The sequence below is a fragment of the Hemicordylus capensis genome, chromosome 3, assembly GCF_027244095.1.
Source record: "Hemicordylus capensis ecotype Gifberg chromosome 3, rHemCap1.1.pri, whole genome shotgun sequence".
In the NCBI taxonomy this organism is placed as follows: Eukaryota; Metazoa; Chordata; class Lepidosauria; order Squamata; family Cordylidae; genus Hemicordylus; species Hemicordylus capensis.
The window spans coordinates 88,875,621-88,887,144 of NC_069659.1; the positions used below are offsets into that span (position 1 = coordinate 88,875,621).

Sequence of the window (11,524 nt, forward strand, 5' to 3'; positions counted from 1 at the left end):
GCAGGATACCTCCCTGCTGCCCCTTCTTCGCTGTTGCTGTAAAAAACTCCCAGGAGTCCTGTGCACAGAGACGTGAAGCGCGCGCACAGGACTCCTGGGAGTTTTTTACAGTGACAGCAGGGAAGGGGCGGCAGGGAGGTATCCTGCCGCCCCAATTACTCCTACAATTATGGCGCCAGAGCGGGAAATCAGAGGGGGGGGTAAGTAAACCCTCCCCCCGCTCTTAAAGCTACCCCCCACCCCAGTGCCGGACCGCAGTTTGGCGGTTCCGTGCACACCCCTAGTCGGAGGGCTGTAGGCCACCTCCAGCCTCGGTGGTGGGGTGCCTCTGGGTACCAGTTGCAGGGGAGTAACAGCAGGAGAGAGGGCATGCTCTCAACTCCTGCTTGTGGCTTCCAGCAGCATCTGGTGGACCACTATGCGAAACGGGATGCTGGAGTAGATGGGCCTTGGGCCTGATCCAGCAGGGCTGTTCTTATGTTCATACACACACACAATATTTGAATATATCTTGTTCTAACATGTTTTAATGTTTCCAATTTGTTAGGTCCCCAAGCAAGAACTATCCTTATGCAATCAAGCTTACCACAGACTCAGTTAGCTACAATATGGTAAATATTTTTCACAAAACTATACTTATGCTTCAGAGTTGCACAATAGGGGTGTGCACGGAACCACGGAGCTGCGGTCCGGCACTGGGGTGGGGGGTTCCAAAAAGGATAGGGGGGGCTTTACTTAACCCTCCCAACATCCGCGCCGTATTTCCTTGAGTAATCGGGCGGCAGGATAGCTCCCTGCCGCCCCCTTCAAAGCCCCGCTCGACTGGCGGCCGCCCCCAAGAAGACCCACCCATGCCGTTCCAAGAAGACCCACCCGTGCCGCTCGTGAAGACCGTGCCGTGAAGACCCCTGCCATGAAGACCCCTTCTTGCAAAATCCGTCCCATTGCAAGAGGGCGGCGGGAGAACTCCCCTGCTGTGCCCTTCCCCTTTGCTGGTCTGGCTGCAAATGGCTTCTAAGAAGCCTTTCGCGTGGCGCGGAGGGCTTCTTAGAAGCCATTTGCAGCAAGACCGGCAAAGGGGACAGCAGGGAGTTCTCCCCCGCCCGTTTTCTAAAAGGAGCCTTATAGAAAAGGAGCCTTTTAAGACTTTTCTATAAGGCTCCTTTTAGAAAACGGGCAGCGAAGAACTCCCTGCTGTCCCCTTTGCTGGTCTGGCTGCAAATGGCTTCTAAGAAGCCTTCCGCGCCACGCGAAAGGCTTCTTAGAAGCCATTTGCAGCCAGACCGGCAAAGGGGAAGGGCACGGCAGGGGAGTTCTCCCGCCGCCCTCTTGCAATGGGAAGGATTTTGCAAGAAGGGGTCTTCACGGCAGGGGTCTTCACGGCACGGATCTTCAGGCATGGGTCTTTACGGAGCGGCACGGTCTTCACGAGCGGCACGGGTGGGTCTTCTTGGAACGGCACGGGTGGGTCTTCTTGGGGGCGGCTGCCAGCCGAGCGGGGCTTTGAAGAGGGCGGCAGGGAGCTATCCTGCCACCCGATTACTCAAGGAAATACGGCGCAGTTGTTGGGAGGGTTAAGTAAAGCCCCCCCTATCCTTTTTGGAACCCCCCAGCTGAATCTTCCCGAACCAAAACCACCCCGTGTCCGGACCGGTCTGGAGGCCTTTAGAATGGCCTCCGAACCGGTCCGTGCACATGACTATTGCACAATGGTCTTTCTGTCATTTTTTCTTCATTATTAATGTTTTCAGTCTTCTTAATTTTACTAAAACTGTAGTCATTTATACAAATTAGTCTCTACTGGGATTTATAAAATAATGCCATGTCTTACAATGTTCCTATTTCAATAATTAATTTTCTCTTAACTGAACAGTAGTATTTTGAATTAATTATTATTCCAAAGTGTCCCCGGTTATTAGGATTCAACTTCTAACATTTTGAAAGAACAAACTTGTATACACTTGCCATGCACAGACTCAGTTCTCAGTGGTTCCCATTTAAGTTCTATGGGATAAAGTAAATAGGCTTCAGTTGACAGGATTGTTGGCTAGAAAGAAGAAGAACATGTTTCCTTCAGGAAACTGAGGCTTACTAGGGCAGAAGACAGACTTAGCCCCTACTCCAAGGACACCCCATTATTATCTCATTTATTCATTCATTATAACTGAATAGTTATACAGAACTATATCCCCTCACAATACAAATAAACCACATAAATGCACCCAGCAGTGGTGCATGTGGAAAATCAGTGTTAAAATATTGACCTCAACAACCACCACCACTTATGTGGAGATAATTAATTCATCTGATGGTGGAGCGGGGGGGGGCAGTATGAAAAGGGGTAACTTGGAGCTGATTCAGGAGCAGGTGTGTAGATATTATCTTCACTTGTCTTCCTTCTCTGACAGCATATTAGATAAACACTGTAACTAGGGTCAGTCTAGCTGATCCAGGCATACAGTAACTTCATCTGCTTCCCTCTCCTGGCTTTGCAGAAAAAATTAGAAATGTACTTGAATCTATTTTTCAATAGGAATCTTTCAGACATCGATCAGGATGGAAAACTGACAGCAGAAGAGTTTATTTTGGCTATGCATTTAATTGATATGGCTATGTCAGGTCAGCCATTGCCACCTGCATTGTCTCCGGATTATATTCCTCCTTCATTTAGGTAAAATTATTACAATTTTGCTTTTGATAGTCAGCTGGAAGATTATGTGTTATTGTTACTTTATTGATTTTTGAGGAATTTAATAAAAAAAGGATACAAGGTTATAATCTTCCCCTCCCCCTCATTGCACTAAAAGCATGCTGTATCCCTTTCAGGATAGCGGTAGCTTTTGTGTTTCAATCATATTGAAGAATGAAATTCTGAATTAAATTGTCAAACCCTTTCTGGAAGTTTTGGTTAATAAATTTTGGGTGAATGTAGTGCCACATTTTTAGAGTTGGGTGACTGAATTAAATCAGTGTTTGAAGCCAGTTCATATAGCCACTCTGTATTTTGGACTGCTTTTCTTTAGCCCAGTTTAAAATGCTCATGGCAAAGTATCCAAAACATTAATTGTGAAACAAATTGCAATTGTTCATTACATTACAAATGAGATAAATGTTTTGCACTGCAGTGCTGCAACACTCAATCTCATAGCGAACGTATCAGATGACCTGTTTGCTTTGAAGATGAACAGGTCTTCAAGGCAAAAATAAGTAGCCAGTCATGCACTATGGTTGTGTGAGCGGGTCCTATTTTTCTGGTCTGCTGTATCACATGGAAAACATGAAGTCTGACTAGAGTTCCTACAATAGGAACATCTTGTGTAGTCTAGAGTTGAATGTGATTTAGTTACGATAAGATTGATTCACATGTATATGTTCATCACTTGAGCACCAACTGGCAGCTTGCATGTGTGAATGAGCCGCCATGGATAGAATGTTGTCATCTCATAAACATGGCATTGTGAATAGAATCTGTTACATAATCGAATATGAATCAAGTGATGGACATATGTATGTGGGCTGGCCCATACTTGGTTTCTAAGCATTACATTCGCTTAAGGTTCTTGAACCTTAATTTTATATCCATAAATTAGTAGCCTGCACAGTACTAACTATGTCACTATTTATTATTTATTTGAATGCTGCCAGTAGCATTTTAAATAATTATAGCATCTTTTCTTACTGACAGAAGAGTTCGCTCTGGCAGTGGCATATCTGTCACAAGCTCAGTGTCTGTAGACCAAAGGTTACCAGAAGAACCAGTGTTAGAAGAAGAACAGCAGCAACTGGAAAAGAAATTGCCGGGTGTGTGGATTTTAAAATGAGTGAGATTGTAGTTACCACTTTTTTTTTAAAGATCACTTAAACACGTTGAAAAAGAGGGTCAACTGAAGTCAGCGTCTTAAATATTTAATCTGTACTTGTTTCAGTTGCCAGGGAAAGGGGAGATTGTAGTTAATTGTGTCTGCACCAAGGGTATTTGTGGGTCTGTTGGCAAAAGGTGAAAGAGCTACTCACATTGAAGTCACCAGTGCAACATGAGAATTGCAAATGTGATGGTCACATTCATATTTTTCAGGCAGCGAGTACTCCTTTTGAGTCCCTTCTTCTGTTGGCTTTGTACTCTTTTTTAAATTGTTTGTTTAAAACCAGGAAAATAATGTCAGAGACCATGGCCATGTTGGAGGAGCCCACACTGAAGCTGCTTTGCACATTAGTTTTACCCCATTTGGAAGCTGGGGCAATGGTGGCTTGGGCACGCATTCTTCCCACATCATCTGGGCCTTCTGACATTACGTTTACAGTGCAGGAAGGAGTTTGGATCCCCTTGGGTATATCTCTGTGTGTTTGTGTGTGTGAGCGTGTGTGTGCAAATATATTGTAAATAAATAAATAAGTGGGAAATGTAGTGATGAAATGTATATCTGAAAACATGGTGGAAAACTTGTGCCCAAGAGTTGTGATTGACCAAAGGCTTTCCCCTCCATACTTAATAGTTGTAAGTGTGGAGGGACACAGTTGAAAATGGGAAATATCGCCTAATGTATGAAGTCACTAAGTGGCATATAGAGTATTGCTTTGTGAAGCATTTTATATGAATATTGAAATGAACACTGATGTTGGTTAAGGCTGTTAAGATTTTAAAGTGCATTCAGCTTGATAATATAAGTACATATATACAAAACCTTCTTTCACACACACACACACACACACACACACACACACACACACACACTCTTCTACCTGTGAGTTTTTAACTTAACATTCTTTTTCTTAAAGTAACATTTGAAGATAAAAAACGGGAGAACTTTGAACGTGGCAATTTGGAGCTTGAAAAGCGGAGGCAAGCCCTTTTGGAGCAGCAAAGAAAAGAGCAAGAGCGCCTTGCCCAGTTGGAAAGGGCAGAGCAAGAGAGGAAAGAACGTGAACGGCAGGAGCAGGAACGGAAAAGACAACTGGAGTTAGAAAAACAGCTAGAAAAACAACGAGAGTTGGAACGTCAGAGAGAAGAAGAAAGGAGGAAAGAAATAGAAAGGCGTGAGGTAAATGGACAGTTTCAGAAGAAATACTTACTTGTCTAAAAACAAATTTTAAAAGGTATATTGGGAAATGTTATCATGCTTGTTTTCTCCGTGAAATCTGAATAGGCAAAAATCAGTTTTTTAGCAAATTGTAACAGGAAGAAATGAACTAATATCAATGTAAAGCTTTCTCAAAGAAGGCATAGAAAATTAACCATTTTTTCACTTGGTGTGTCTGAGATGTGATTTCATATAGAATTGAATCCACATATATTCATAGCTTGATAGGTACACTTTTCTATATTTGTTCCCAATTTGTTTCCTAGTACAATTCAAACTGCTGGTATAGATCATTAAAGTCTTACATGGCTTAGGACTAGGGCATCTAGAGGACTGCCACCTTCTCTATATATTCCCATATGTTTCAAGAATATCCATGGTGACCCTGCTTTAAGTGCTCCCCCCGCCCACCACCACCAGTGGATAGTTAAGGCAGGTAGTTGTCTCACTTATGGCGCTTGATTCCCAGAGAGACCCTTCAGCCTTGCTCTATTTGGGTTTTTTGTAGAGGCAAGACATGTCTTTTTCTGATTTGGCATACTGCCTGGCGTTTTTTTTAATCAACTGGGATCTGTTTTGTGGTTATTCTAGTTGTTGCCACTCTAAGAGCTTTCTGAGGCTATATACTTGGTTATAAATAAAGATAAGACAGCTTTACTATTTGAGTCATTTTTTCTTTTTCAAAGATAGGGATCCCTTTTGTTCTTAGAATTAATACATTTGATATAACTTTCTAATAATGCAAAACAGCATGCTGTAACATGAAAATAGCACAGTCTTAATAGCTTTTCCTTTCCCCCTCAACTTTGGAACTTGTTTTCCGTTAATAGCTCTTATTCCAGACTGGTAGTAACATCTGAACCAGGAGACTGTGATCATTTGGATGTGGGATCTTCTTACATCTACATTCTCTACTAATGCAGCATATTTGGTAATGGATATAGTGCATTCAGATAACCAGAGGATTTCCTGGTTCAGACATTGTACACACAGTGAAGAGACAGGGAAGGAGTTGGAGGAAGTATAGGAGCCTATGGCTTGTTCACACACTCTCTGCATAGGGGAATGACATGCAGAAGGTACATCTGTAAGGATGTGCTGTTAGTATTTTGATAAACGGATGAATGCTGTGTAAATTTTACATTTGGCTTATAATGTGGCATGCATTACAAAAAGTCAACAAATTCCTTTTTCATATGTTTTTAATCTACAGGCTGCAAAAAGGGAACTTGAGAGGCAAAGACAACTTGAATGGGAACGCAATCGGCGGCAAGAGCTTCTGAATCAAAGGAACAAAGAGCAAGAGGATATAGTTGTTCTGAAAGCCAAGAAAAAAACTTTAGAATTTGAGCTGGAAGCTCTAGTAAGTGAAAATATTTGCAACGAACTCTTAACATGTATTACAAAACAGTAATTTTTCATAATTGTTATATTTTTTTCTTTAAACTTACAGGCTGATAGTCTAAGTTACTCAACAGACATTCCATTGCAGTTAGTCATGTCTAAGTTGTCCTTTTAATTTCAGTGGGACTTGCATTGAGTAATTCTCTGTTGGTGTAGGAGGTCACCCAGTGTGGGCTATCCCCACCCACTTGCTCCAGAATGCAGGACCTTGTAAATGAGAGATCTTTAAGAGGCCCCTTGTGGGTGGTCGGTGGACCCCTTCAGATCTGGATAGTGGTTCCATACATCTATAATGACTGGGTTCTGCGCCTGCGCAGACCATGCTTCAGATAAAATTGGTTAGCTCCTCGCAATGCCCAACCAACAGCAGCACGTGACTGCAGTACCCTTAAGCGGCGGTCAGCTGAAAGACCCTTTCCTCAGTTTCTTGTTGACCGCCTAAGCGATCACGTCTTCAGAAACAACTGCTTCTCAAATGTCTATTATTTGCTAAACTCCTTTTGACTGGCTTGGACTTTGACTACTCTTTTCGGACAATCCTTAAACTACAGCGACATTGACACTGTAGCAATTATTCATGATGCTGAACTTGAACCCGAGATCGACCTCGAAGTCCCCACTCCTAAGATTCTGGGGCATGACACATGTGGGGACAACAGTCCAGATGGAACCATTCACCGTATGTTGTGGTCTGAGGGCAACACCACTTCGACTGATACCTTTCAGGGTTTCCAGGACTCTACGCCAATCCCAAAGACACTGTCGTGTACAGGACCAATGACACCGATAACGGGTCTTCTTCCACAGGGCGGATGACACGCTACTTGTACTATCTCTCCTGAAGAGTACTCGCTCTTACAATTATGTTTGCATGAGAATGATTGCCCAACTTCACAGAGATGTCAGCTGAAAGACTCAGCGGCTCAGACAACTGCTCCCACATTATTACAGAGATCAGTCTCCCTACAGGCCACTTGGATGCTGGAACCTATGCATCCCATCAGCAAGATGAGATCTGCCTCTCTACAGATGGCTCAACTTCTCCTGCCAATGAAACAGTCAGTCTCGCTGCAGACAGATCTAATAGAAAAACCAGTTTTGGTGCTCAGACATACTGCGTCTCGGACAGGTGGTGGTACATCATGGCGTTCAAGAGAAGATCTTCCTACTTCACCCTTGCTTTCCTCTTCAGGGGAGGATGACGATAATGACTGCTACTCTTCGGGCACGATGGAACCAGATGTGCCAGAAGAGCCCACGGTACCGGATCCGAGCGATGATGTTGCTGCCATCCCTTCGATTTCCGCGAATGAGGAGATGAAGGGCTATCACCAGCACGTGGCAGAGATGGCTCATGTTCTGGGCCTCGACATCAAGCAAAAGTCACTGGACCTGGAAGACCCAGGTTATAACACGATGAAAAAGGCATCAGGGTTGCAACTGGTGTATTTGCCAATGTTACTTCACATTTTTTTTCCAAGACTGCATTCTAATGCGCTTGGATCCTGACTTCAGACCGAAGATCATATCCTATTTCCACTTAAATGCAGATATCGTCTTGCTGACCTTCTTTAAAGATCCAGTGATGCTGTTGGACAAGGCAATGCATACTCTGGAGGTGAGGATTGCTCTGCTTTACTATCTAAGGGTGACTCAACGAATCTGTGAAACTCCTTTTCATCTATGAAAAAGGCCTGTATAGGAGCCAGTCTCCCACACACCAAAAATTGGCGTATTGGTTAGTAGAGTTGATAAAGATGGCCTATGAGCAGCAAAAGGCTACACCACCATCAACGATACGGGCTCACTCCACCAGGGTGTATGCCACTTTGGCAGCACACCTGGCGGGCATCAGATTCTGGGACATCTGTTTGGCACCTACGTGGGCTTCACACCAGGCATTTATCAAGCATTACGCCTTGGACATTAGAATGGCTGCAGCGGTGGAGTTTGGATGAGCAGTTCTGAAGAGGGTTCTGCCATAGCTTGCTGCTCCCACCACCGGATGGGCAGCTTTATGGTTCTGCCGTAGCTTGCTTCTCCCACCACCGGATGGCCAGTCATTATGGATGTATGGAACCACTATCCAGATAAACAGGTTGCTTATCTGTAACAGATGATCTGGTAGTGGTTCCATACATTCATAAGACCCACCCATCTATCCCCGCTGCAGACAGGTGTCAAGCTACGTCTACATCGAAAGTCAGCATCACAAGTCCAGTTGCATCCTAAGTTCAGTTGAATACAGTGGCTTAACAGCCACCAAGAAACTGAGGAAAGGGACGCCTAACCGCCACTTAAGTGAACAACGTCTAGGAATCCCTCTTAGAGGGAACACTGTTCCAAGGGTGGATCTTCTGTCCCAGGGGCCAATTTACCACCCAAACCCAGATTTGTTAAAGCTAGGCACTTGGATCTTGAGCACGACTTACTGACTCACTGAAGCCTCTCACCCTCTGTTATAAAGACTATTCTTTAATCTTGCAGATCCTCCACTAATCATATCTACCAATTTACATGGAGACATTTTCTTAGGTGATCTGCCAGTCATTCCTTACAGGTTTCCAGCTACGGCAATCATTCCTTACAAGTTTCCAGCTGCGGCCTTAAAGAGCTTTTGTCCTTCCTCCAGGATGGACTGGAGAAAGGTTTAAAACCAAACACCTTGAAGCACAAGGTTTCATGTCTAGCTCTGCTGATCTTATCCTCTAAGGACTTATAGACTCCCATTGTCTGCCACCTGTTGCTACGTAGGTTTCTCCGAGGTGTGTCACTACTCTCTCCACTAATATATCACTGTTTTCCTTCATGGGACTTGTACACATTATTAAGGGTGCTGCACCTTCCACCATTTGAGCCACTATGTAAGACATACTAGGTATCCTCTTCTTTAAGTTGGCCTTCCTTGCAGCTATCACATTGGCTAAGAGAGTTTCAGAACTGAAGACCCTGTCTTTAATAAAGACCACCTCTGTATTTTCTCAAGGGACGCAGTAAGACTCATTCCAGATCCAGCCTTCATCCCTAAGGTGAACACTCAGTGATCAGAAGACACATTCCTACCATCGTTTGCCCTCACCCGGTTCATCTGAGGGAAAAGCAGTAGCATAAGTTGGATATTAGGAGGGTGTTACATATTTATCTTTCTCAGTCTGCTTCCTTCTCTAAGTCTGAGTTACTGTTTGTATCCTTCCTTCCATCCGCTTTGGGTCAGAAGGTGTCTGCACAGACTGTAGCCCATTGGGTCAAGGCTTGTATCTTTTTGTTTTAAGAAATTCAGCATTTGTCGCCACCAATTCACATAACTGCACATTCTACAGGGTCATTGGCAACATCTGTGGCCCATTATACCGACTGGAGGAAATCTGCAGAGCGGCTACATGGAAGACTAGCTCAACATTTCCCAAACACCACAGGCTGGACACTTTTGCTTCGGCTAGGGCCTCCTTTGGCCAAAGAATACTCCAGCAAGTTCTTCCACCGCAATAGACCCCCTACATTTCCCACCCGGGGTTGTGAGTGGTGGTATTTCCCACAGTGGGTGACCTCCTACACCAGCAGATAAAGTTTTAATTAGAATACAAAACTGGTGGCATGTACTTTCAGTGGCTGACATCCCGATTAAATGGTACTGATCTTGGGCCCAAATAAGTCCAATGCCACAGCCTTCACCATCTCCCGATTATGGGTTTGGGGGCCAGTCCACGCCTACGAGGCTAGATTTGAGGGAGCCAACGCGGAGAGATACACCTGCCCATGATCCAGACTTTAATCCTCCATGCTCGGAGGACGAAACCACCACACTGGGCTCGTCTCCTCTGTGCCGAACATCTCCGGATTGACTGAGATCTCCAGACTGCAGAGCTACTCCTGATCAGACACCCACACCAGACCAAAGACTGTCCCTGGACCAGGGAGATCCCTTTCATCTTTGGAGGACACTCAATCATAGGAATTCACCGCACAGACACTACTCCCGAAGACGCTACTAGACATCTTGCCTTGGGCTTGTGGCCTTTATATCACTCTGTTCTTTAAATCTATGTTTCTTCTTTCTCACTGTCAGTTCTGTGTTACTATCTTTTGCTCAAGCTATTCAATTGAACTGAAGGGATCCACCTACAAGGGGCCTTTTAGAGATCTCTTCATTTACATGGTCCTGCCTTCTGGAGCAAATGGGTGGGGATAGCCCACAATGGGCGACCTCCGTTACACCAGTAAGAAGAAACCTTCACGGTGAGTACCAATGTTCCATTTAATTGGGATGTCAGCTGCTGAAAGTACATGCTGCCAGTTTTATATTCTAACTAAAACTCTGGCAAACTAATATACTTTTCTTTTCTTGTTAAAGAATGATAAAAAACATCAACTGGAGGGCAAACTTCAGGATATCAGATGCAGATTGTCTACCCAAAGACAAGAAATAGAGAGCACAAACAAATCTAGAGAGCTAAGAATTGCAGAAATTACACATTTGCAACAGCAGTTACAAGTGAGTATGCAAGCTTTTAGAAATGCTTAGCTATTACACCCTATCTCTTCTGTTACTGATGAAACAAAACAGCATAGTGAATGGAGTCTGAAATTAGTAACTGTAAGAAATATTAACACAACTGAATGGAAGTTGCTGCAGAACTACTGCATGGCAAAACTGAGGTATTTTTCAAGCCCACCTTTTATCATATGTATAGTATCTGAAAACCTAAAAATGTTCTCTATAAAGTGTTTTCAATCCAAGAAAACTGTTTAGAGGAAAGTACAAAAGAAATAACATTTTCTTTTTACGCAATCTTTTATTCAGTTCAAAATATCTCCCTTTTCCTTTAAGCCAAGGTGCCTAAAGTGGCTGCCAGGAGATAAAAATTACAGTGCAAATAAAATAAACTAGAATCCAGCACAACAAACAAACCACTGAACATGAGGGAAGGACAAATAAGACAGTAGACTTGTTTGAAACAGAAACACAGACCTTACCAGAGCACTGGTAATCGTTTATAGTTCAAGATCTATGATCATGGTAGAAAATGTTTATTTGTATAAGT

At 43.7% G+C, this 11,524-nt stretch overlaps 1 protein-coding gene across 8 annotated transcripts in view; it reads left to right on the plus strand.

Annotated features, from left to right (window-relative positions):
* The window catches only part of ITSN1 (intersectin 1), a 197,407-nt gene that overhangs the window by 79,234 nt on the left and 106,649 nt on the right, over positions 1-11,524 (plus strand). For 6 of the 8 annotated variants that reach the window (XR_008319130.1, XM_053307557.1, XM_053307556.1 and 3 more), the window contains 6 exons: positions 548-611; positions 2,534-2,671; positions 3,686-3,801; positions 4,777-5,039; positions 6,292-6,441; positions 10,834-10,974. Coding sequence is in view for 7 of the 8 variants with exons in the window: in XM_053307557.1 (XP_053163532.1) it covers positions 548-611; positions 2,534-2,671; positions 3,686-3,801; positions 4,777-5,039; positions 6,292-6,441; positions 10,834-10,974 (872 nt within the window). In the remaining variant the exon portion in view is untranslated. The remainder of the gene's footprint in view (positions 1-547; positions 612-2,533; positions 2,672-3,685; positions 3,802-4,776; positions 5,040-6,291; positions 6,442-10,833; positions 10,975-11,524) is intronic. The other 2 variants (XM_053307558.1, XM_053307560.1) reach the window with 1 other exon arrangement.